The sequence below is a fragment of the Asterias rubens genome, chromosome 22 (genome assembly GCF_902459465.1).
Source record: "Asterias rubens chromosome 22, eAstRub1.3, whole genome shotgun sequence".
NCBI lineage: Eukaryota > Metazoa > Echinodermata > Asteroidea > Forcipulatida > Asteriidae > Asterias > Asterias rubens.
In genome coordinates, this window is record NC_047083.1 from 2,259,378 (window position 1) to 2,287,332 (window position 27,955).

Below are 27,955 nucleotides of genomic sequence, written 5' to 3' on the forward strand. Positions count from 1 at the left end.
GGGAAAAGATATTCGTTTTATCCCCCACAGTTTGAATCTGAGAAAGGTTTCTGTCAGAAAGGGTTCTCAGATTGTGTCTTCTGATAATTTAACATTTAAAGCCATTGGATCCTTTCGGTAAACAGTATTGTCCAAAGGCCACACTTCGTGTATCACAACTTCTATATAAAACAACAAAACTGTGAAAATTCGGGCTCAATCGGTCATCGAGTCGGGAGAAAATAACGAGGAAAACCCACCCTTGTATCCGCACGTTTCGCCGTGTCATGACATGTGTGTAAAATACATCCGTAGTTCTCGATATCGAGAACTGATATTGTTTTACTGTTTTCTCAAAAAGTAAAGCATATCATTGAATAATATTTCAAGAGCAGTCTTTCACCACTACCTTCTGTAAGTTATTTGTAAATCTGTGAACTTTTTTTTTTTTTTCTGTACCGAAAGGGTCCAATGGCTTTAACGACTCTTCCACAAGTCTAACTAGTTGGGGCTTATGATCTGGTCAGGGCTATCTCTTCCTAATCCAGATTGTCTCCATATTGATTTAAAAAAAAAACTAAAAATTACTGTTTGAATTTGGTCAGTGATAAGAATAGAAAGATAACCCCAAGTCCAAGGCCACAATGTTTAAATGATAAAAAACAACACAAAGTCCGCACTTCCCAAAACATAATAGCCTCAAATCCAACCTAATCCTGCTCTCCTCCTGTTATTATTATACAACCGCAAAACAAACCGTGTCTGGTGGACAAGCTAGTCCAAAGTTGAAAACGGTCCCTTGGGGTCATGTTATGTTTTTTTTTTTCAATTATAAAGTAAAGTGTTTTACTCTGCAGACACGGGTACTAGAAAAAAAGGTAAATGTTTAACCCAAAAAACCCTGATAATAGTTCCCAGGCTCAATTAGAAAAACACTTTTGTGGAACCTTTATAGCATAGTATCATTTTGAGTCGGTGTGACTAGAAGTGACTGAAGAGCTCTGTGCCGTCCATGGAAGTATTTTATGTTCGCTGGAGTTGTGAGCTAGAATGACGTGATCTACGTGTTGGGAGCAAGACACTTGTTTTCAAAATTCAAATAGAATCTGGCAAGGCACTTTGTACTGGTTGATGTCTTCTCCACTAGTAGTTCATGGTAACTTTGTTCCTCATAGCCAATGTAAGCTGGCCTTATCGACTAAGCAGAGGTCTAGTTCTGATGGTGTACGTGAACAATATCTTTGGCGCAATTGGAACCCAGGCCCGCTAGGTTTGTGATTCTGCAACGTCTTCTAGCGGAGAGTATTCCTGCCGAGCTTGGTGCAAAATTCCCAGGATAAAAATAGGCTACAGCTGGCATCACCGACTGAAGTAAAAGCTTAAATCAGATGGTGTACGTTCACATTTTGTTTGGCGAAGTTCAAACCCAGGCCTGCTAAGTTTGTGATTCTTAAACGACTTCTTGTGGAGAAAATTTTCTCTTGAGCCCGGTTCAATCTTCCTAGGAGAGTACGCTGGCCTTGAACTTCGCTTGAAAGGGAACAGCAATTTTGTCTGGTTAGCGTGCACTTCTATGAGGAAAGTGTTTTGGAACTTGTAAAAGCACAGGGTACCACAACAATTGCTGTCATTGCCGTGGGTTATTTCAAGGCCTCATTTAAGAACCCATCTAGTCTCTCCCGTCAAACCAAGATGTCTTCCCCTCCTTTGAGTATATCCCCGAGGTGGGTCAACAGAGTTCGAAGCTCCTCCTCGCCACCGCCAAGCTCCTCCCACACCGCCGACGCCGTCTGGCCCGGCGATGTCAAACCCACGCTGGGCTTCCTCAAGAAAACGCCTCGTCGAGTTCGCAGCATTTCTACTCCTCCTGAGTTGTTATCGGAGGAACCGGTTAGGGTTGACTCAACTCACTCTGGTAATACTAAACTACGGAGGGAAATAACTAGTGATAAGATTTGTATGGATTTGAAAAAAATATTGAAATTTTGTAACATTTATTACTCTGAATGGCCCCTTCCATTCAAAGTGGATTGATTTTTTGCATAAGCGCAGATATTTCACATAGAGTAAGCAGACCCATGCAACTATGTGGGCCCATCATCGTGGCTCTGCGCTTACTGCTGAACGATGTGCTTAAACAGGGATCCATAAGCACTGACTTTATCATTAAGCAGATCAACGAAACTGGACCCAGGACCCAATTTCATAAATCTTCTAAAACAGAAAATATTGCTTAACAACTTTATGCTTACCGAAAATGAGCAGGATACCAGTCACAAATTGTACGATTTACATGGTACTTTGGCTGGTAACCCTGTTCTGGTAAGCAGTGTGCTTGGCATCACCGTTAAGTTTTGTTCATATCATTGTGATTTTACATATGTAGAGTCTGTTAGGGTATGAACCTCAGACCATTGATTTGAGAGTCAGCTCAGGGTCAAGCTGGATTCGAACCCCAAACCACACTTAATAAGCTGATCCAACATAATCTTCTTAATCTTATTTAATCTTATCCTCCTTCCTCAACAGCAATGAATCTTGCTCCAATACAAGAATCCTCGGACAAAGAGGGACGAGAGATGTACAGCAACGACTCTTCGCCCAACTACAGTCCTGTGCCAGGTCAGTGAACCATTGAATGTTTTAATATTAAAACTGTGGCTATCATCACATTAAAGACAATGGACACTCTTGGTAAATGTCAAAGACCAGTCTTTTCACTTGCCAGTGTATCTCAACATATGCATAAAATAACAAACCTGTAAAAATTTGAGCTTGATTGGTCGTCGGAGTTGCGAGATAACTATGAGAAGAAAAAAACCCCTTGTCACACAAAGTTTTGTGCTTTCAGATGGTTGATGTCGAGACTTCAAATTCTAAACTTGAGTTCGTGAAATCAAATTTGTGGAAAATTACTTCTTCCTAGAAAACTACATCGCTTCAGAGGGAGCCGTTTCTCACAATGTTTTATCCTATCAACCTCTCCCCCATTACTCATTACCAAGTGAGGTTTTTCGCTGATAATTATTTCGAGTAATTACCTGTAGTGTCAACTGCCTTTAACCTGCATAAAGCCTGAGCTGCTCCAACCAAGACCCTTAGCAAAAGCTGCAGTCGCCAATTGGAACATGATACACTCAAATTTCGGCCGATTCACAAACAATTATTCGGGTTTTGAACAAAGAATTGACTGGAGCAAGACTTGAACCAACGACCTCCAGATAAACGAATCAGTGCTCTACCAACTGAGCTATCCACCACTACATGTATGTTGGCAGTCTCCCTTTTTATTAATATCTTTGTTTGGCCGCCAACAGAGGGCTGGATAGCTCTGTTATAGGATCCAGAGGCTGTTGGTCCTGTCGCAGTTATTTTTTCGTTTTCTTTTAAAACCCAAATAGTTATAATCTACCCAGTCTGTTTCCCTATATAAATATTTTTTTTTCATAACAAAAATTATCAAGAGAAAACCAATACATGTACTGTAGGTCTGTGCTTAGGAGATGGATTTGCTAAAGCTCAATTTTCTGCAGTGTTGTATTTAACGTGCTCCAGTACACCTTTTATCAATACTTGACGGATACGAATCTTCACGGAGTACTCCTGGTACTTTGCATGACCGGTCAACGTTAATGCTTGTGCCATTTGCGCTTTATCTGTCAAGGAGTTTTCCTGGAAATCGAGCGATCGAGATTTCCGAGCCTGATGCTGCCTTGAGGGGTTAGTCATGTTAGTACAGTTAGATCGATCAGTTGGTTTTAAGAATGACAGGTGAACAAAATGCTATAGGAGTGACTTGAGTCTCGGGGAGTCTTGGGTAGGTTTTCGAGTGTTTAAGATTTGTCGGAATTTCTTCCTGAATTTAGGATTGTTTTTGTTCTTTCCAAGAATTGTTTATGGCGTCAGGTTTTCAACCCTACACTGAAATGACAGACACTTTGTGGACCTTTGTAAGTCCACATAGTGTTAGGCCTACGTGTATATTATGTGGACCTCTTTTTTTTAAGTCCTCAGATTCACACTTCGTACACTTACATCCCTGTGGAGACGCCTTTTGTTCTTTCCTTTGTGAATGTACCTATACTTAAAATCCTCCCGCATAGACCCTTGTACAATGCGCATAGCTCATCCTGTTGAACAAATGATTTGACTCTCAAAATGTTGGAAATGGTGCAAGAGGTCCCTTAACAGTGGTTAACAGCTCTCCACTGGCTAAATGCCAGCAATTTGTCCAACACCTCTCTCAAGCGCCACGGTCCCTAACCCCCGAGAAAGATCACAGCGCCATCAAAAATGTCATTCGCTTTGCAACTAACTACGACAGATTTTATTCATTCAAACTCTCGCAAATTGGATTGCGGGTTTCAGGTTTCGTGTCATCGGATACTCGACTCTTCCTTGTTGACCTTAAAATGAGATCGCTTTTTCGTGTCAGGGAATCGGGTGCAGACAAATTAACGGACCTGGCCGGATTAGAATTTAACTTTTGCAATTTGGAAATGTTCATGCTTTGTATACCGCAGGATTTTATTACATGTACATGCACAGAGCAAATAAGTAGTAAAATGACTCTTGGATTTGGTTGTGAGGGGAAGTGTTGAGAGAAATCTTGTAGAACAAGCACAAGAAATCTTCTGAAGTCATGGAAGTGTGAGATATTTTTCTCAATGAATGCTCTCCGTTTGCAGTATTTGTATTTATAAATACATGTTTGTCACGCATAAAAAAAAAAAAAATTAGGGAAAAGTACTGGTTTTATTAGTAATTCTTTTTGCTTTTTCTGGGGAGAATCTTGTCTTTACCTCTGATCATGTTGAATGTTTGAAGAACGCCACAGAAACCTGTACATGTTTGGACAACAGCCATCTCTCTCAGAATCTCTGGTAAATTTTGTCAACTTTTGAGATTTGGACTTTTCTGAGAACTTGGACTTTTCTGAGGAGAATCTTGCCATGAAGTGTGCTTTTTTTTACCTTTGAATGTTTGAAGAACGCCACAGAAACGTGTTTACTCCTTCAAGAAGAAAGGCTTTGGAAATGTGCCTCGACCTTTTCCTCAAGAAATCAGCCTACAGCTTCAGCACTTTGTTCCGCAATTCCCTTATTTTCTCTAATTCTCAAAGTAAACACTCTCTCCATCCACCATTGATTGATGCACGGTACACGTGTAACTGGTACCCTTCTTCGATTAGAATGGTCCACCTAAATCTTGTCGTCGTACTCAGCGTCTTCCAAGATGGTCTCTATAAAAAGTCTAAGACGCACTCCGCTTTGATTTTCAGCTTGACCCATTTCGTTGGGCTGTGTCTTGAATGGCAGAAGACACGAACGATTGCAGCTGAATAAACACACCGTGGCCACGCCGTCTGCTATCTTTCGTCCCGTGAAAAACTGGGAAAATACATTCCACTTTCTTGTTGTTAATATCAATTGATGCCTAGTGCTAGTTCTGCTTGTCATCTGGCCTTGAAATAACTCGTTGCAACCATGCTTTTGCTGTGGTGCCCTTAGCAAGTGTCAATTGAAAATCTACACTTTCCTCATAACGTGCCCCTTGCAAGAGGAAAATTGCTGTGCCCCTTGAACAGCGGAGTCCCAAGGCCTGTAAGAGTGTTTACAAAAGAAACCTTCCCTTTAAAGGAATACGTTGCCTTGGATCGGACGAGTTGTTCTATACAAAATTGTTTGTAACCGTTTGTTATGAAATGCATGGTTGGAAAGATGTTTTAAAAGTAGAATATAATGGTCCACACAAATTTGGATCGAAATTGCATGGTTTTCCTTTTTCCCTTGAACTAACACAGTCAGCCATTTGTGGGAGTCAAATTTGACTCCCATAAATGGTCAACAAGGAAAAAGGAAAACTGTGCAATTCCGAGGCATGTTTTTGTGTATTTGACTTTTACAACATCTTTCTACCCATATGCGTTTCATAACAAACGGTTAAAAACGCTATTCAAAGACCTACTCGACCGCTCCAAGGCAACGTGTTCCTTTAATGTTGATTTTGAAGATTTCTTCTCCATCCTCATATTCTGAGGGAACTTCCGGATGTCTAAAAGTCCCCTTCCTCAGACATGGATACATATCGGCTTTCTCAAACCACCCTCTCCCATGACGAGAAGAGCTCCCTCTTGAAGCAGCACTGCTGGGGGGCTCTCCGTCCGACCGCATCATCGATGTCTTTGGAACATCAGCAAGACAGATGATAAGGCCAAATAAAAATTAAAACATGTTTAGCATCCATGCTGTCGTCCCTCTTTTATTTTCTTTTTTTACCTACCTTTTTTTTCTCCATTTTACTTTTGAATGAAAATCCCTCTTTTTCTTTACTTTTTTTTTCTTTTTCTACCTACCTTTTTTTTCTCCATTTTATTTTTGAATGAAAATCCCTCTTTTTCTTTACTTTTTTTTTCTTTTTCGACCTACCTTTATTTTCCTCCATTTAAAAAAAAAAATGAAAATATACTTTAACAACCCAAGAAAAAATATCATTTTAAACATAGCCCAGCCGTTTGTATTAAAAATGTGTCAGGCGGTCATTAAAAAAAACGGGGAAAAAAAGGCCCTCCTCCCTCCTTTTTTCACAAAGGGAGGACGCTAAACTTTTTTTTTTTTTTTTTGGCCTTACATCTTTTCTCTTCCTCCCCTGTGGAGGAGATCTTAAACCATGCCTGACAAGACGACTTTCCATCTGCTCAGAAAACCCCGCTAATAAGACTCGTTGATCTTTTTCTTGATACGGCCCCTGTCTTAAGACGGCGAGAGAAAGCCAACAATCTCGTGTGACGGACACGCATTATTAGAGATTTCAACTTGTAAATCCAGCTAGGACCTTAAACTGGGGCCCCTCGTAGTGACTCTTTGTTGTCATGGCAATGATTGGTTGTCGTAAAGTTAAGAGCAAGATTTTGTCATGTTATTTTTTTTTTTATGACAGAATTTGGGGAGATGGTGGGAGGGGTGAAGGAATAGAGTGTGGGGGGTAGATTCTTAGATTTGTAATAATCTTTTTTCCAGTGTTGTTTGATTTTAGAACTCCATGTTAAGAAATTTGCGTGGAAAGTAAAAGGGCTCAAAAGCATTCAGTGTGTAGAGCTACTTAAGCACGGAGAATAGCTAAGCACGACAAATTATGCTCACCAAAATAATAAGGTTACCGGCCTTAGTTCCATGTCACATGCACCATCATAAACTGGTGTCCTGCTGGCAAGCAAATTGGCAAGCAAAATGGTCTGCTCTAAAATTTGGTCCCAAACATTGCATTAGTTTATGACTTACTCATAATAATGCGTGCAACTCTGTGACTACAAAACAATTTGAACAACACAATTTATTTGCTGCATCAATCAATTTGTTGGAAAGAGAGTGCTTTTATTTCCCTTCAAGTATGTTTTTTTTTTTTTTTTTTTTTTTTTTTTTTTTTTATTATTACCAATTTGAATGGTATTGAATGATCAAACAATCCTGTTTCATTTATTGAAACCTTATTGCTGGCCATATTTGCCAATCAAAGAAATTTGTTTGTGCAGAGAGAGGTTGATGTTAAATTTGCTTTGGGGATAAAGAATATTAGTTGTGGTTTTTACCCATACACCGATGTGTGTTAGCCTTGTACATGTACAGGTGTATACTCAGTATTTTCCTGAGTCCTAGTGTGAAAAAAAATCACAGGCATATTAAAGAGAGAGGTTACCAGTTAAAAGTTTAATTAAATGTACAGGTTTTTATAACTGGTTCCCAGCTAATTTCAAGCAGAAATAATCCATATATGTATCCCCAGAGCACAAACTTACTAAGCGTGTAAATTGGCTTGCTTAGCAGGGAGCCGTATCTGCCAAAGTACCAATCAAATGAACAGTGGACTCTTGTTATGACAAGGTCGCTGCGACTGGCCAAATACCTCTTTATTTGTATGAACACTGTTGAAAGAAACTCAATTAAGCAGAAATGACAGGACTTCAGAGTGTACTATTTTTAAGCAGATCCTAGTAATTGACTGATCATTTTTAAGGATGGATCTCTGCACATTTCAGCCAAGCAAATGTTGCTCATTGCAAACAGGTTCCATGCACTAAGATGGAACCTTGCCCAATGCTGTGTGTACACAAGTCACAGATATTCATAAGATGCAATCAACCACTGCCCCACGATACTCTAGAAAGATTGTCCACATCCTTGCTAGTGACGAGCCTCACCCCCCCCCCCCCTTCAGCCAATCAGAACAGATCTTCCTGAGCGATCCTAAATTGATGGACAACTTGATGTTCAGCTCCGTCAAACCCGCAGTCTTGACAAAAGCTTTTCGTGTGGAGGTGGAGCAACTGTGGAGAATTTTTTTTGTTCCGTTTTTAAGCGGAGGCCAAGATGTCTTATTTACTGAAGCAGAAGAACCTGATCCTGCTGTGAGGGGCTTACTTCTTGATCTCGTTTGATGGAAACGGGAATTCGTCTGACGGGAACCCTCTAAATAAAATTGTAATTGGAGATTTATGGCGATAATGAAGACGTGATTCTTTTTCTCTCCTTTTTTTCTCTTCGTTTTTTATCGTCAAAAGAGAGTGGTTTATTTTCTTTTGAAAAGGTCATAATGGTTGGGTGTGAGAAACATCCGTCTGTGAAGACAGGATCTGGCTGGCCTGTTGCCGAGGCAACCGTGGAAGCCTAATTTGCTCAAATCTGATTTTGGTTTTTAATTGCGTCGTTGGTTGTGAGCGGCGGAGATTAGTAGGATGTAACGTGATCGTTCTCCGCCAGCTCTTGGCTCTTTGCTCAAATCTATCTACGACGGGATGTGGGAGGAAAAGAAGAAGAAGAAAAAAACTATCAGAAGTACAAATTTAAGGGACAGCATAGTGGATGCTCTGTACCTTGTTTGAAATCAAGAAGAGAAATTGATTGTGTGGGTAGCAATCGTCGTGAGCATACACGTACATGTACCTGGTCTTCTGGAGCAGGATTTTGCGCATCTTCAAGTCTCTCTGGATTCTTCCGATCAATTGTAAAAGCTTCTAAAATGTGTGCTCGACAAAATATGTGCTTAGCATCACTTATTCATTTGTCTTTTTTTACTTTTTGTCTTCAAATTTTTTATTTTTTTTATAGCAAGGACAGAGTTTCATACATGTAGTTTTCTGAAACTCTCTGAACAGAATCTTCATGTTTTTAATCTGTGAATACCTTGAAATGAAAACTCGTTTTATCCGATATCGATATCTTCCAAATGTTGAATTTGATATTCGATCGAGAAATGCCTGTTTTGTGATCTGCTGAGTGGTTTTAAAGTTTATTGTCTTCTTGGATTCGCACCGAAGAATTTATCGACTCGCCGACGAAAAGATTTCATCCGTGATTTTTGTTGTCAACCTGGTTTCTCTCTAATCTATTGAATGTGATCGGCGTCTGACCCCTCTCCTCAAATGTTTCTGTTTTCATCAAAGGAAAGGATTGTAGCTGTTTTATAGGATATCGAAGGAGTAATTCAACGCCAGGCATTCTTGGAAATCAATCATTTTCTTTGGGACGTAATTTCTTAATATAGATTGTTTCTTGAAAGGGAGTCGATAGAAAGATGACACTGCGTTTTTGTTGTAGATGTGAAATGGTGCTTTTTACGGATTTCTGATAAAAGGGTAAATTCTTTGCTTCCACCATTCTCTCATTTCGATGGTGAATGCCTCGGTGGTATTCTGTTGGTTTTGAACATTTCGCTTATGATGATTAAGTTGATTTTTAATTTTTGATTTTGAATTGTTGATTGCACTATTTTTGTTAAGTGAATAATATGGTTGATTTCTTGAATAGTTATTTTGAATTGTGGATTGAAATATTTTGTTGATTTGAAAATTTTGAAACGATTCCGAAAACAAAGGTATACACGTGCCTTTAAGGTTTAATCAAATAAATGAAGAGATTGGTAGTTTTAAATCTTTTTTCATTCTACAATATAGGTTTTCTCGGTCAATTTCGGAAAATGAGCAGCCAATTTAACCACTAAGCTATTCTATTTCGCGCGAAATCGAATGCAACTGAAAAGGGTCATTCGTGTGCGTTTAGATGATTGATTTCGAGACCTCAAGTTCTAAACTTGAGGTCTCGAAATCAAATTCGTGGAAAATTACTTCTTTCTCAAAAACTATGGCACTTCAGAGGGAGCCGTTTCTCACAATGTTTTATACTATCAACCTCTCCCCATTACTCGTTACCAAGTGAGGTTTTATGCTGATAATTATTTTGAGTAATTACCAATACGGCCCTGTTTTGGTTAAACGGTGTAAGTCATTTTTTTGAGATTTTGAGATAAAGCCATTTCCCAGTAAAGTGAGGGCGCTCTTTCCGATTCTGAAAATCTTATCGTCAACGGATGAGTGGTTCAGAAGATACAAACTGTATGTTGACCTGTACAACTCAAAGTTTGTGACTTTAATTCACAAAAAAGATGTATGTCACACTTACACTTATTTTACAAACTAAAAATATGGTAAAATGGTGTATCTCTCTGACATACACCATTTGAGCAAATTAATCAACATCCCAAATGCTTTTTAGTATACCATTGTTATGCACCAGTTTGACGACATACGCTTTCCTGTGAGTGTGCATTATTTCGGTGAAATGATGTATCTTTGAATAAACTGTCACAGTTTCTTCAATAATGTTCAAAAACTTATAACAAAATATGGAAACTTATTTTCAATTATTACATTAGTGAAAAACTTTTTAAAAAATGACAATCCAATATTCTGAAACAAACAGGCAGTTATTTCAACTTTAAACATATTTTTCTTCAAATTAGCTTTTTTGAGATACATCGTTTCACCAAAACAGGGCCGAATAGTGTCCACTGCCTTTAAATTGTCACACACAAAATGTGTACCTATGATTGTGTTTGTGCACAGACATGACAGAAGTAAATAGGGCTGTACGTATGTAGTAGCTTACAAGCTCAGGAGATGTGTGCTTGACAAATTTGAATCTGCTATGATCAGCGTTACTCAAGATCATTCTGTGATTACACTGCTCTAATGCTCTCTAGCACTGGTCCAGAAGTCTTAATGGCAAAATGCAAACCCCAGGTGTCACTTCTTCAGATGTTTATCAAAGTTTTTTCATTACATCGCTGTCAAGTTGTTTTTCATCCATAACTGTGAGCAAGGTTTTAGCCAGGATTTGGTAAAAGGGTGTCAAAATTTGCGGGAAATTAACAAATCGGGTGTCCAAAGTGTTTGTCGTCAGTCTGCTCTGGAGTTATGTTTCTAGGAAGAAGTTTTGTTATTTGTTTAGTCTGAGGCTTTAAAGAGGGTCATATTGATGGTGATTGCTTCTTTAGAATAATTTTTTTATTTTTATAACTGGCTGATTTAAATACTTTTGAATAGTTGGTTTATTTCAGTATTTGTGTTGATTTGAATATTTGGTTGATTTGAATTTTGGTTGACTTGACTATCTGGTTGGAGTATTGAATATCACTGATTTGTTCATCAATTTGGAAACCAATATTTTACTGTGACCATTTCTTTCTTAGGCTGTATCTGAATTGTTGCCCATAGCATCGGCTATGACTGTTTGTAAGGGTGTTGATACATGTAAGTAGGCCTGGGCGAATTATTCGAATATCCGGTTAATGGCGAATAGGTTTTCCTATCCGTAACCGCGAATGCCTTTTTTTTCTTAACCGGATATCCGCATAGGGCGCGAATACCTATTTATAAACTGGATAGTTCTGTAATTACAACCAAGTAACCGGATATTCTTTTAATATCCGAATATCCGCGGTTGTCAGGCGACAACTGATAGGAATGTTTTGTCTGAATCCTTATGAAACTTCTATTAAGACAGCATAAAACAGCATAAATTAAGTATTTAACTATGCTCACCTCCGTGAAGAGTTAAAACAATGACATTTCTGACGTAATTTGTTCAAAGATTACGAAAGTTTTCCTTCACGTAGAGTCAATCACGATCAAAAGAAAAAGCAAATCGCCATCTTTAAATTAGATCCGGTTATTTTTATGAATGAACCGAGTGACACTGTCTAAAACTTTTTTTTTTTTTTTTTTAAATAGCGCCCTCTAGCGGCGAAAAAACTATTTGATTATCCGGTTAATTTCGGATAGTTGGCCAGCGGTATCCGAATATCAAAATTTCACTATTCGCCCAGCACTATTGCTGAGGGCGTCCTATACTTTAACACATGATGATGTGGCAATCCAGCCGCAGCCGTAGCTGTAGCCACTACTTCAAACACGGCCAAAGAAAGGCCAATGTCTTCAACTAGAGTAGTTCTAAAATCTCAGCAAATTGTAGGACAGCGTGCTGGTGCTTGGTGGTTTTTTTTCAATTAAGCAGTCGATATTTCATACTGGAGCATTTCAGTCGGAGTTCCTCATAAATCTACTGAAGATAGAGATTGTCACGTTGGATCTATATTTACTGTGCCGTCACTTGTCGATGCCTCGGGGAAGAGGGGGGTCGCTTGTTGTTTTCTCTGAGCTCATTGTGCTGTACTTGAAATGTTTCTCATTTTCAATGAAAACGTCAGAGTTAGGTAAATTTGCTGATAATGTTCCAGCTATGTGATTCTGGGAAAGATTCTGCCATGTTTTGATTTGTGTTTTTGTAGGAGGCCCACCAGTCAGAGGGTTGTTTTGGCGGATTACCAGTCAGAGTTAGAGTTGTGTTTGGGGCAGGTCACCAGTTTGGGCATGTCGCTTGCTGGGGCAGGTTGCCAGTTGGGGCAGTTTGCCTGTTTGGACAGGTTGCCAGTTGGGGCATGTCGCCAGTTGGGGCATGTCGCCAGTTGGGGCATGTCACCAGTTGGGGCAGGTCACTAGTTGGGGCAGATTGCCAGTTGGGGCAGGTCTCCAGTCAGAGCAAGAGTGGTGATTGTCAGAGCCAGTGGGACGTGTTGGGCAGGTCGCCAGTTAGGGGCAGGCACGGTCAGAACCAAAAGGTGTTGGGGCGGGTCTCCAGTCAGACATGTCAGAGCCAGATTGATTTTTGGAGCATGTCACCAGTCGGGGCAGGTCACCAGTTGGGGCAGGTCGCCAAACTTAGCTGAGCTTTTGACCATTCCACGCCCAAACCTCACTCGGTTTGAGAAGAACACTTCGTGGAAATATTTAGCTGTGGACTTGTAATAAAAACCGGCTCTGTCTGTATTTGTTTAAAGTTGAACTTGATTAATTTTGAAATGTGGATATATAACTTAAGGTTGTTTTTTTTTGGTCACTGCGTGTTAACTCCTCCTGAGCTTCCCCCCAGGGCTATTTGATCAAAACTGTCATCGAAAAAACTCGAAGGCGAAGTAAATTCCAGTGATTGCTTTTTTCAACAAAAAAACAGCCACCCGATACACCGCACACTTAACGTTTTATCAATTCCTTGCACAATAATCCTCTTGTATAACCACGGGGCACGGGCCGTCTCTCGTGTCTCAATCAATATTAACTGTCCCCTTCGGTCCCACCGGTCTCACGTGGCCTTTCCCTGTCCGACCGTAACGTAACCCCCTCAACAGGGCGTCCGTTGAATCGGCCAGCTGGCCCGTGTCCCTCCCACTGTTCCGCTAATTGTAACTGTAGTGCGGCGCGGCTACGCTTGTCATTTTGTCACCCTCGTTATCCTCTACCTGTCTTGCGTCGACCGTGGAAGAAGACTGTGTTTAGTACACATACCGTTAAAGAAGACTGTGTTAGTACACAAGCATAGTACATTTAAGTAAGGTTTGCGGCGACACCATGTAAAAATCTCTTTTGTGAGTAGTAGTGGTTCTGAGAAGAGCCGGTTTCCTGCTTGGCGATTCAATCTGTGTGCTCTGACTGTTTTCTACATGTGAGGTATGCAATAAAACTGTGTGATAGTCTTTCTTCAGTTGTTGGAGTAGTGCTGCCTCAAAAGAGACAAAGTTGTCTTCGTTTTTCCACCAGCGTGCATTGATCAACTTCTCAGTCTGTAGAGTTGTTGCATTGTCCGGATTTTGGGGGAAAACTTGGATAAAAAGGATTGGTCACCCTCGTTTTATCCTCTTCCTGTCTTGCATCAACCGTGGAAAAAGAGTTTATTAGTATGTAGGGTTTAAACACTGTAAGTACTGTTTGCGGCGACACCATGTTAAAATCGAAGGAATGTATCCTGTGTTGTGTGGAAAAGTGTGTTGGCCTGTGGAGCTAATTGCAAATCCCTTACAACGGATGTCCCATCTTCTTATGATGGTTAAGATTGGATTGGAGGGTTGTTCTTGTGTAGTGTAGAATATCTTAATCAAAATACATACGTAGTTGAAGACGTGTCTTTTTTCATTTAAAAACTTGGATTGCCTGTGTCATTTGGAAAGGGCAGTTTTTCCTTTGTACATGTTGTAGAGAGAATGACGGTTTTCCGTTGGTAAGGGTTAGGCATTTTTCTTTTGCAAAGGGCAAGGAAGTTTTCCTTTGTAAAAGGCCAGGCATTTTTTCTTTAAATACCAGCAGATGAAGGAGCTTGCTTCATATTAGCAAAATGATCAGCGTCTGTGTACAAATATTGTGAGTTACATTATAATACAGTGTACAAACATATCTGCTTATCAAGTACTCATTTCCTGCTATTGAGTTTACTACTGGAGTACCATTTTCGGGGCACTTGATAGGCGGACGCCACAGCACCAGTTGCTCAGCTATCTCCTGGGTCTCTTAGACGATGTTATTGACCCCACCGGTCTGGGGCATTAGTAACTGCTATTGACCACTGGATTTATACAGCATACAACCAGCACGGATAAGTTGTCTTCAAAAACACATCTCTTGCTTTTGACTGGTGCTATTGACTTTAGGAGTATGCACTTTTGACTTTTACCACCATTTGCCTTGGGCATCAATAACTAATATTGACCACTGGATTATGATAGTATACAACTAGCGCTGATAATTATGTTGTCATAATCATAAGTACAATTTTCCTGCTATTGACTGGTGCTATTGAGGAGGGCTTTTGACCGGTGCTATTGCCTGCCACTACCGACCATTGGATAATTACTATAAACATGATAAACTACTAGCACCGATAAGTTTGAACAAGTGGATGTAGTGTACATCATCTGCTATTGACCAGTACTATTGACCAACACTGATAAGTTTCACCCTAGATTACAAATAAACAGTCGTAAGTCCACTGCTCTTACCCGGTGGTATACAAAACTGGATATTATTGACCACTGCTTTTGACCGCTCCTTTTGACCACTGCTATTGACCACTGCAATGTTACAGAGGCTGAAGATTGAGGGAACCCCAAGAGGGCGCTCTAAAAGTCACGCAGGTACGTATCATTGTGGGAATTTTCGCTACATATCAAACTGTTCTTGTTCAAATGTGTCGCCAAATTCGAACGTTTGAACAGTCAAATGCTAATGGAAAGAAAAACTGGGGCGAGGATTAGATTAAAATAAATTAAATTAATAAATTAAACTACATCTCTCTGCCCTAAATAACGCACAACCCATAGCTCTGCCCCCGATCTGAATCACAACGTGACCACAGAAACCTGGGGAAGCACACGTTGGACTTGATTTTTTTTTTTTCTTCTTCTTCAAATTGACGTTAATATCATGTTGTTGGGGGTGTCGTGGCCGAGTGGATAAGAGCAGCGAACTCAAGCTCTGATGCTTCTGTTCAGCAGAGTGTGGGTTCGTATCCAGGTCGTGACACTTGTGTCCCTGAGCAAGACACTTAACTATAATTGCTTCTCTCCACCCAGGGGTAAATGGGTACCTGTGAGGGCAGAGATGGTTCTTGTGATTGGTTTAGCCATGTAGCGCATAATTGTCGCACAGGCTGTGTACTCCCCAGGGAGCTGAAATGGTTTAAGGAATGATTTAAGGCCCAGTGACCAGGGGTAATAATGTCGGAAGCGCTTTGAGACACCCAGTTCAAAAGCGCTATATAAAAACCGTGTATTATTATTATTATTATTGTTCCTGCTGCATGAACCCTGATGCGATCTTTCCATCTTCTTCTCTGTCTACCTCTTTTCCTTTTCCCTGTCCTTAGTTGCCAGTCCATTATTCTTGTTGTCCATCTGTTGTAATTTCTTCGGGCAGTACATGTACATGTACATGTATGTCCTCAGATAAATATTTCTAGTAGTTGATTTTATTTTTTTATTTTTAGTGTGAACATTTGGGAGAAATGAACGAACCGGATGCTTTGGACTGAGACTCTGTATGTATGTTTTCCCCTCGAGAGAGATGATTTTGGTTGGCCTTGGTGATGTCAGGATTGTGCGTTGTCGTTTGTGCCGTGCTTTAGGCCAAATAATAAAAAATTATGTTCAGTGTCCTGCCTTTTTTTTTTTTAAAGGAAGGAGGGCCTTTTTTTTTCCTTTCTTTTTTGACACGTTTTTTGTTTTTTTTTTTCGTTGCAGAACGTTAAATTTAATAATAATAATAATAATAATAAGACTTGTAATGCGCACATATCCACCCTGCTGGGTGTTCAAGGCGCAGTAAAACCAAAAACAAAACAAAAACAAAAACACAACACAAAGAAAAACAGACACAACAAAATTAGTCATTGAAAACCTGTGACATAAGATAAGTTTTGAGAAGAGACTTGAATTTTGCAGTACAAAGACAAGATCGAAGATTAAGTGGTAGAGAGTTCCAGATGCGTGGCGCGGCTGAAGAAAAAGACCTGTCACCCCATGAGTGTCGAGACTTGGGTTCAATGAGGAGAAGCATAGAACTTGATCGAAGATTCCTTGATGGAGTGTAAACTTGAAGCAGTTCAGAAATAGAGTGGGGAGCCTTGCCATTAAGAGCTTTGTGGACAATGAGCATCAGCTTGAAGATGATTCGTTGAGAGATAGGGAGCCAGTGTAGTTGTTTCAGAATGGGGGTGATAGAACACGATTTTCTAGACAGTGTCACAATGCGGGCAGCAGTATTTTGGAGCCGTTGAAGTCTGGAAATCTGGTTGTTAGGAAGACTGTAGAGAAGAGCATTGCCGTTGTCAAGACGAGAAGTAACAAATGCGTGAATGACCTTTTCAGTGGCACTTTTGTCCAAGTACTTGCGAATCTTACCTATATTCCTGATGTGATATGATGATAAACGAACAATGTTGTTGATGTGTGGCTGAAGTGTCATTGATGAATCAAAAATCCTTCTTTTTGTTTAAAAAAGAAAAATGAAATAAAGGCGGCATCCTCCAAAAAGGATGTGAGCGGGGACGCTAAACATGTTTTTGTTTTTTTATATTTGGCCTTATAGCCAGCTGTGATTGCTAATAGGAGACTCTCCAACGCTAGGCGGCAGCAGACATACCGGGTAAATTTCCATTGTTTACGTAGTTCTGAACATGCGCATAATTCTGAGAACAATGGATTTACCCGGTAAGTCTGCTGCCCTCTATCGTCCCAGAAAGTCTCCCATTGGACATGTTGGAAGACTGTTATGTCTGATGTTGTGCTGTTGTCTTCAGAGTATACTGATTAATACTCTTGGTATTGTGCAGGCATCATCAGTAAAAAAACTTTCATGACAGGTTGTTAAGACTAGAGAGAGGAAGAGCGAAAATGTTCGAGAACTTGATGCACGATGATATGTTATACTGGCGCTGAGAGAACCGCCCGCTATGGCGGGGTGGCAAAAAGAAGGGTGAAAAAAAATGTTGGAGAGTTGTACAAAATGGAAAACTTGATGCATGATATGTTATACATGTGCTGAGAAAACTGTCCGTTATGGCGGGGTGGCAAAAAGAAGGATGAACAAAAATGTTGGAGAGTTGTAAAAAGCGGAGAACTGAGAACTTGATGCACGGTATGGTATTCTACTGAGTGTACTTCATTACTCAATGGAATTGAAAGGTAGTTTCCAGACTCGAGGTCGGCATTTAAACACAACTTGTTTCTGTTCAAGATATTACATATTACACAGCGATGTATTTATGATTTAAGACATCGCATGGTGAGGTATCAACATGTATTTGGTTTGCAGTAACACCATGTCTATAATCTACTTGCCAGGTAGAGTTTGTTGTTTAGAGAACTGTCCTGCTACGTATACATGCTACCACCGCGAAGTAGATTTTTCTGATTTTTCAGGAGACTTCTCTGTTCTGAAAAGAACTGTCCTGCTTTTTAACTATTACCTGGGCGGAAGGTAGAAAATCGGTTGGGACTACTACTTTACCTACATGTATGTACACGTGGGATCGTTATTTATGCACTACTGATGAGTAATTGGTCGCAATGTTTCAATTAGCTTGCTCTTGTCATCGTCAGGAGGTCCCAGCTGTCATACACCCCCCCCCCCCAAAAAAAAAAAAAAAGAAATCCCCTTTTTTTCCTCTTGTGATTTTTGTGATTTTCCCCAAATCCCTTCTCACTGTAGGTCAAGGTATTATTATTAAATTGTAAAACACAAGACAGTGGGACTTGTCTGATCATAAGTTTGGTCGTAGTCACCACTTCTCTCGTTCTTTGGATAAATAATTGTCCCCTTTTACCCAAGGTATTGTTATTAAATTGTAGCGTACAATACAGCAGGATGTTTCTGGTCGTGCGTGAGACTTGCAGTCTATAGACTGGTCATTTGTCATCTGGCCGTAGTCGCCACTTCAAACTCGGCTATAGAACCCAGTCGTCATTCAAAAAATATTTTTCTTTTGTTTTCTCTCGTGATTGTGATAAATAATTTCCTCGTTTTCCCTCCTCCCTTCAGGTAAAGGTATTGTCATTATTTTGAATTGTAAAACACATGACAGCGGGACTTGTCTGCTCATAAAGTCTGGCCATAGTCAGAGAGACCAGCTATCATCCCAAAAAATATTTACCATCTTTTTTTGATAAATATTTTTTTTATTTTCCTTCTCTTTTCAGGTCAAGGGACTGACCAGGACCACGCTGAATTATTTGACAAGGACTCACTGCGCCCAACCTCCAAATTCCAAGCTCCACGAAGTCGGGTAGGTGTACATTTTCCATAGACTTTCCTCTCTGTTTTAGTAACGACCTGTAAAAATGTCACTTCCTCTAACCTTGCGAAAACAGCTTGAAAAAACATAATAGGTAACAACAGTTAAATTTATAGGATTTGAGGCATTGCATGGTGAGGTATCAATGTTTATTTGGTTTGCAGTAACACCATGTGTGTATCTACTTGCCAGGTAGAGATTGTTCTCAGCGAACTGTCTTGCTTTGTTCTACTACCGCGGGGAAAGATGTTCAGGGGTTCGGGAAACTTCTCAGTTCTGAAAAGAACTGTCCTGCTTTTTAACTATTACCCGAGCGGATGGTATAGAAAATAGAATGGGACTACTACTTTAGCTTATAGGATCGTGATTATATAAACTGAACTACCGCGGAGTCAGTTCTTAAATTGGTCTTAACGTTTCGACTAGCTTGTTCTAGTCATCGTCAGGAGACAGTTAAATTTTTTATTGAAAAAATGTACAGCTGATTGACGTGAGATATTGTCTGCATCTTTACAATAATACACTTTTTAATTGAAAGGTTACATGTTCAACTTTCTTGAATCCATCAAAATAGTTAAATTACGTTGGATAAAGTTTGCGTTTAATTTAGGAATTTTGTGTAACTTCAGGGCATTCTTGCTTTAATTGGAGTCACCTTATCCCAAGATAGTGCATTTATGGTTTAGATATTAACACCAGTTCCTATTTTGGTAGTCGACATATTTTCTGAATAGATTACAGAAGCACTTCCTTTTTCTTTAAAGGGGTGGTTTACCTTTTAATACTTTCATTCCAACAGTGATGGTACATCATTGGTCTTTTGAAGAGTACATTCATTCCAATTCTCTTGCATTGTGCCTGACATCATTCCAGTCTGCATGGTCTGTAACTCGCAATATTGGCATATTACCTCCCCCCCCAAAAAAAAAGTAGTGATACATTTTCTCTTTGAAATATCATACCATCTGTTGGAATCAAATGACTTAAAGGCAGGGTACACTTTTGGTAATTACTGTAAAATTTGACGACCATCGAAACACAGACCCCAGCATTCTCCAGAAGACGATCAGAGCATACTGATCGAAGCGTCGAGTTGAAAACTTTTAATTCTTTTCAGAACCACCCCAACTCAATTCAGTGATTATCATCTCATGGTGTTACCACAAACCTTTAATAAATCGTAATTCTAATGTGCAAAGTTTCAAATCCTTCTCGTCAAAACTTACTTTGTAAAGATCTCTAGAGAGCTGATGATAATACAAAACATAGAAACAATACCCTTTAAAGCCATTGGACACTTTCTGAACAGAACAAAAATTAAAAGTTCACAGATTTACAAATAAATTACAGGGGTTACAGAAGGTAAAGGTGAAAGACTTCCCCTGAAATATTATTCCATGAAATGCTTTACTTTTTGAGAAAACATTAAAACAGATATCAGTTCTCGGTATTGAGAATAACGGATTTATTTTAAACACATGTCATGACACTGAGAAACGTGCGGAAACAAGGGTGGTATTTTCTCCCGACTCCGATGACCGAATGAGCCTCAATTTTCACAGGTTTGTTATTTTATATATATGTTGTGATACACGAAGTGTGGGCCTATGGACAATACTGTTTACCAATGTTGTGCGATTGCTTTAAAGTACAGTAATGTAGTTTTAGTGGAAGAGAACCTTTTTTACAAAAAAATTTGAATCTGAGAAAGGCTTCAGGATCTAAAAAAGCACACAATTCTATGCTGGGTGGTTTTTTTCTCTCTCAATATTTCCTTGCAACTTGGATGACCAATTGAGCCCATATTTTCACAGGTTTGTTATTTCATGTATAATGTTTGGACGCACCAAGTGTCAGGAAACTGGTCTTTGACAATTACCAAAAGTATACCCTGCCTTTAAAAATACTTGATACTGCTTTCCGGTATTTCTACTGTAGTCTTTCCTGTTCAAACATACACAGTATAAAAACTCCACATACAAATGTCATATAATATTTGTAAGCCAATATTATTCCACACGTAAACCACATCGACTCAATTTACATACACGGACAGTGTTCATAGCCCCCAGTTCCTGTTTCGCAACTTGTTTTGTATCGAGTTTAGCGTTTATTTTTGTCAATACTTGCTGATTGCTGTTTCTGAAGGCTGCTGGGTATGTGGTTCCGCCATATCTGCAACATTTGCCTTGAACTGGCAGGGTTTTGCCTCTCATCTTGGTCAGTGACTCGCCGACAAGACCGATTAAAGCTTGTTATTTTACTGGACCTCAGCTTGTTTTGGGACTAGTCTTCTGTAAAAGTGTTTAAGGAGCTCTGATTTTGAAGATGCAGTGTGATCAAGTCGCCAGCCACATGACATAGAGAGAGCTTTGACTGGTTCCCATGTGTTTTATTAGACCCGCGTTTGATCTCCTTCTGAAGACCAGCAGAGTAGGCTGATCGAAACATCGAGTCGTGACACCATCCAGTTCTTTTCAGGACCACCACAACACATGAAGAGAGGTTTCATGTCTGTGGTGTTGTCGTTACCCTTGCTAGACATTTTCGTCATTTGACCACTGTTGGGAAGAGACTCAGATGCTTTTTACTAATCATTGGATTAGAACCGCAACAAATCTTAGAGTGAGAACTCATGTCCATGGTGTTGCTGCAAATATTGCTAGACATTTTGTCCATCGCAGACAACTGTTGAGAAAGGAGTCCAACGATATTACAAATCATAGGATAGGGCCTATAACTGAAACAAGAAACAAGCCAGCTGGACCGATTTGGGAGAGATTTTTGACTGGTCCTTCAGAGTTTCGGCGGACATTTGGCCCTCCCACATCTAAGTAGGATCACTTAACTAGCCTGCCAAACTTGGCAAGAATCAGATGTTGTTACTGGCATTTGTCCAGCAGACCACTGTTTAAGACAACACTTCAACAGTTCAAAAGACAAAACATGCTGTTAAGAATGCTACTTGTGGCCCAGTGTTATCTCTCGATCTCTACATTCAAGAGCCAGATGTAGTCAGCGGGGAAAAAAAAACATTTATAGCGGAAGAAGATTCTGTTGATTTTACATAAAGGATAAATGTTACATTTCTTTTTTTTGCCGTCACTTCGTTCAGTCTTCTGTTTGAAGTCTCTCTTGGCTGTTGGTTTTCCACTTCACAGCAAGTGAAATAAAAACATAACGAAACTCGCGGACTTTTCAGCAGTGTGTTTGCTTGCTCCAGATACAAATTTACCAGCTTACTCAGTGCTTGTCTTGCAAACAAATGACCAGTGTGTCTTTTTCATAATTTGCTCTTCGTGTGACGTACGTAACGTCTGTCGAGTCACTCCACTACTCTTCATCTGTGCATCTCTTGAAATACTGAGCTTTGTGTTTTAAAATACTTTGTGTAATTGTTCCTCAGTCATGTCAGTATTGTAATATGTGAATTCTATTTGTGGATATCTGGATTTCGTTTAAAAGAAAAACTTTTGACTTTGAACTTTCTCAAAGATGTTATCGTGTGTCTGACATTTCCACCAGAAGAACAAAATCTTCTATTTCTCGGGACGATGTTTGGAATTTGAAAACGGTTTTAGAAGTTACATTCTTATCATTCTAAGTAAAACTCTTCAAAAGAAATGTGTTTGGGAACAACACTTGACGGCGGGACTTTGGATTTGAGAGTTGCTTGCTTGCACTTTGCTTGTTTGCCACTGCACTTGCCGAGTACACAGACTTAACACTGGAATCTGGCCAGTGATCCAGTGGACATTTGAGGCCCTGATTTTTCACCTCCCTGGAGGACTAGACGTTTTCATCTCTAGACTGAGAGAAGATACAAACTCTTTTTTTTGTGTGTTTCCATTTTGAGTTTTGACCAATATGAAGGATTACATGCCCATTCTTTATACATGGGTAGATATAGTGGGTTGCCGTAACACCATGTGTGTATCTACATGTACTTGCCAGGTAGATTTTGTTCTTTTAGAGAAATTCTTGCTTTCGGGAGACTTCTCAGCTCTGAAAAGAACTGCCCTGCTTTTTAACCTGGATGGAAGGTAGAAAATCGGTCGGGACTACTACTTTTAACTTGTAGTGGATCTTTATTAACTTGACCACCGTGGAGTGAATTCTTAGTTGGTCTCATCATTTTATATCAAAAAGGGATGCTTACCAACACTGACTTAGCCAGCCGGACAACTTGGAAAGAATTCTGACTGGTCCTCTGTTTTTTAACTGGCATTTGGCCAGCGGACCACTGTTTAGAACTTTGCTGGATGATTATTTCACGATAAGGAAAGACATCACTACAAAATTACATCTTCATTGGGTCATCATATATCAAGGCATGTGTCAGGATTAGACTGGTCTCTATCCCTCACTTGTATACATCGTCATCATAGAGCCTCTGGGTACATGATCTTATTAATGAGAGACAGCAGCATAAAAGATAGCATACACAGTCAATGACAGTCAATGGAGGTCAATGACAGTCAACAATCACCGTTGACTTTATAATGAGATCGTGTATAGCTTTGAAACACCCCTTAAGCATATCGAATCGTATGGAAGACACTACATGTGGAGATTTTTGCAGGGGACCGCAGTCTGATATTTATGAAATAAAAGCAGACACTTCACATATTTCTGCCATCTTTGTTGGATACCCTGTGTATCACTATGGTAGGAACAGTGTTGATTATCATTTAGTGTAAGGGACCAGACTATAGGCGTGACATTGCAAGGAGCCTCTGTAGATACTGAACACCCGAAGAGGCCATCTTGTTTTTACCTGGCAGCCTCACTTTCACAACATGCCTTTGCATAGGAGAGATACACAGCAGGATACTGGGATCACTGTTAGTTAAAAATTGTTTTATGATCATGGCTCAGAAACTCATTAGCTCATCAACGAGCACCACGCGGCAACAACGCTCGATGAGCGACAGCTTCCTCAGAGAGGATCATGGGAGGTCATTCTACGGGGGTCAGAGGTCAAATAGTGAGAACGCGGCGCAGTCACCCATTCACAAGAGGAGGCCTTGGTCGATGCTCTTCTCATCACAAGCCAGTCATCTTTATAATGTAGGTTGCAGCATAGAGTAAGGTTGCAGGGATGTGGTTTGCTCCGTTTTTAGCTGTAATCCGGTTTTTAAACCCCTACAAACCATGACAAAAAAACAAAACCTAACCCTAACCCTAACCCTAGCCATACCTACCCTAACCATACCATAGCCGTACCCATACCCAACCATAACCATACCCCAATGAGTGTCATTTTTAAAGGCAGTGGACACTATTGGTAATTACTCGAAATAATTATTAGCATAAAACCTTTCTTGGTAACGAGTAATGGGGAGAGGTTTATGGTATAAAACATTGAGAAAAGTGACTCACTCTGAAGTAACATAGTTTTCGAAAAAGAAGTTATTTTCCAAGAATTAGATTTTGAGACCACAGAATTAGATTTTGAGGTCCCGAAATCAAGCATCTATTAAAAAGCACACAAAGTGTCTTTAACCCCTGCTCTTCAAAGAGAAAACCTCTGTGTTCTCTGAACCTTCATGTATGGCTAACATGTAAATGTAATGTCCCATTTTAAGGGTCCCATACGTGCAGATTTCAGCGTCAAGCACAGCCATAAATTTGGACACTTGGGGGGAGAATCCTGATAGGCTTATAAATTGTCTGACTTCAAACTTGATATTGATTGCTACAAAATAAAGTGCTGTTTTTATTGCGTTACTCTAACACACAGTCACGAACAGTCGGCCTACCAGAAGATATTCATTATGCAATCACACTTAAATTTAATAATCTTTTTCTTCTTCTTATTTCTTCTTTCTTTACATTTCTTCTAAAAAATTCACAAGCAACAATGTCGCTGCACTGAGACTTAATTTTACCTTTGGCGAACAAACAGATGGAATTTGTCAAGCATACATGTATTTAGGTCATTCTCTTGGTTTCCCCGATCAGTTTTGGCAAGATTTGTGTTTTTGTTCTTAACACTTTTTTTTTTTTTTTTTGCTTTGGCGTGATTTTATTGAAGAAGTGGCCAGGTTTTGATCCATTTCTTTCTTTGCCTTCGGCGCCACGTGGAATTTTAAATAGAGTTACAATTGTTCTGAATGACAGTTGGGGTCAGAAATGTTTCTCCACGGTTGTTGCGGTGCAAAGAAACTTTGTCTTTGGGAAACTGTGCGTGGGTAAGGAGTGGGCGTCTCAATTCACATTGCAGTAAGTTGTGTCCATATTTACTCCCCCAAAATAGTTTGCATTTCATCTTTTAAAACGTATAATATTACACATGGACACATTTTAAGGGCAAGGACTTTCTGACACATATTCTTCAATATGAAATAGTGAACCACAAGGGATACTGACTCAGTTTATTTTTAATTTACATACGCGTATTTGAGGGGGTTGAACCAAGACAAATTTACTATGTGTACATGTAGAGCATAATTTGAACAACGACCCCAGGGTTAATTTTGCAAAGTTGTAAAACAATGCTTAAAGACACTGGACACTATTGATATTTGTCAAAGACAAATAATCTTCTCACTTGCTGTATCTCAACATATGCATAAAATAACAAACCTGTGAAAATTTGAGCTCAATCAGTCGTCGAAGTTGCAAGATAATAATGAAAGAAAAAATACAAACACCCTTGTCACCCAGATGGTTGATATCGAGACCTCAAGTTCTAAATCTGAGGTCTAGAAATCAAATTCGTGGAAAAGTGTCACTTCAGAGGGAGCCGTTTCTCACAGCGTTTTATACTATCAACCTGTCCCCATTACTCATCACCAAGCAAGGTTTTATGCTAACCATTATTTTGAGTAATTACCAATAGTGTCCACTGCCTTTATTAAATTCATAAGCAAAAAAGATCAGGGAACACACATGTGTTTTTTTGCTGGTATCCTGTTTCAGCTTCGTAGCAAGATTTTTCAGGCTTACATTACTACCTCAAGGCCAGAAGATATTGCTTCAATGTTTCTCACCCCTGTATGTATCTGAAGCAATTTTGTCCTTTCCTTAAAGACAGTGGACACTATTGGTAATTGTCAAAGACCAGTCTTCTCACTTGGTGTATCTCAACTTATGCATAAAATAACAAACCTTGGAAAACTTGAGCTCGATTGGTCGTCAAATTTGCGAGAAACTCACTATGAAATAAAAAACACCCTTGTCGAATGAAGTTGTGTGCCTTCATATGCTTGATTTCGATACCTCGAATCTTAAACTTGAGGTTTCTAAATCAAATTCGTGGAAAATTACTTCTTTCTCAAAAACCTACATTACTTCAGAGGGAGCTGTTTCTCAGAATGTTTTATACTCTCAACCTCTCCCAATTACTCGATACCAAGTGAGGTTTTATGCAGATAATTATTTTTAGTAGTTGCCAATAGTGTCCACTGCCTTTAAGCAATATTTCTTTCTTTGCTACAAAGAAATTTTTTTCTTGGAATCGCAGCTCTTTGTGCTGAAAGGAAAACATTTTTGTTTCTTTTGTTTTGTCTTTTTCATAAATAATTTTATTTTTTTTATATTATATTTCAGTCCTTTTATTGTTTTGATTCTGATTGACCTCAGAAATACTTCAGACATGATCGTCATCAATAATATAAAACAAAATCCCTAGCGTCTTTGATTTTGCCTCTCTCTTTATGATGTAACATAACTGATTTCATTAAGCGGATGCAGACCCGAGGCAATGCAATGCTACAGTGGTTCGCCGTGGACGTTCCTGCCATACTGAAACCTCAAATTGTTTCTTTTTATAGCCCTAGCTTATGGATAATTTCTGTAATGTATTGTATACATTATTTATATATTATGTATGCAGTATCGCAACCTTCCCATACACAGCAGGCCTTGCGCTTAAGGTTTTTGTGAAGTAGCCCTTCAGACTAAAAAACTTGGTAACAAGCAATGGAGAGCTGTTGGTTGTATAAAAACATTGTGAGCAAAAACTCCCTCTGAAGTAGTATAGCTTTTTGAGAAAGAAGTAATTTTCCATGAATGTGATTTCGAGTCCTCAGAATTAGAATTCGATGTCTCGAAATCAAGCATCTGAACACACAAAACTTCGTGTGACAAGTTTTTTTTTTTTTTTTTTTTCATTATTATCTCGCAACTTTGCTGACGGATTGATTCACAGGTTTGTTATTTTATGCATATGTTGAGATACAGCAAATGAGAAGACTGGTCTTTGACAGTTACCAATAGTGTCTAGTGTCTTTAAATGTTTCATACTGGGTTGTTGAGCTGACTAATGAGTCACAAACAGTTTGTACCCTCAAAAACCATGAGTTGTTTTTGTCATATCATAATCAGATTGAGCTGATTTCTTGAGCCCTGCATCACAGACTAATCATACGCGGCCCTTCTGCACTCATGTTTTGACACCACAGTACGACGACCCATCACGCCAACACACCAACATCGATTAATTACGCGATCGCAAAGCGTGTGCTGTAATCTGCTAATTTTAGCTTGCCCCCCTCGGGGGCCATAGATCCGAGCGGTACCAAAAAACAACTAGGAAAGATTTATTGAACATTTTTGTTTACACACGAGCAATCCGAAATAGATTGTTTATTCGGATTGTGTGTAATTCTGGCTTCCTACTGTTGTCTTGAGCCTCGGAAAAAAATTCCATGCCGTAATTGATCAAACGTCGGCTGGCACATTTCATCCGGTTGTCATATTTGTCTCTAACGGCTCGATGCCTAACGCTAGTGTTATGCCTCCCTACGCTCAAGTGCAGTCGCTCTGGTTATTAAGTCTGCTGGGCAGTACTGGCGGATCATCTTCAAGGTCGAACAAGTAGTGCTCATAATCGACCACCAGACGTTTTTGTCAACTCTTACTGCCAGCCGTTCTTTTCAATCTTTGGCGGACATCATTTCAAGACCATCTTGTTTTGGAACGGAAATCTCTCCGGGAAACTATGTCTCACCCGAGCTTCTCATCAGAGCTCTCTCTAACTGACCTCATCTCTCTTATTCCTTGTCTCTTTTCTGTCTTTT

General features: G+C 39.5%; 1 protein-coding gene across 3 annotated transcripts in view; it reads left to right on the forward strand.

The window, feature by feature from the left end:
* The window catches only part of LOC117305048 (oxysterol-binding protein-related protein 8-like), a 56,817-nt gene that overhangs the window by 13,371 nt on the left and 15,491 nt on the right, over positions 1-27,955 (forward strand). Inside the window, exons 3-4 of one of the 3 annotated variants that reach the window (XM_033789756.1) lie at positions 2,509-2,601; positions 18,835-18,920. In XM_033789756.1, coding sequence (XP_033645647.1) covers positions 2,511-2,601; positions 18,835-18,920 — 177 coding nt within the window. In that variant the 5' untranslated portion in view covers positions 2,509-2,510. Of the gene's footprint in view, positions 1-2,508; positions 2,602-13,590; positions 15,274-18,834; positions 18,921-23,554; positions 24,000-27,955 lie in introns of those variants that run through there. The other 2 variants (XM_033789757.1, XM_033789755.1) reach the window with 2 other exon arrangements.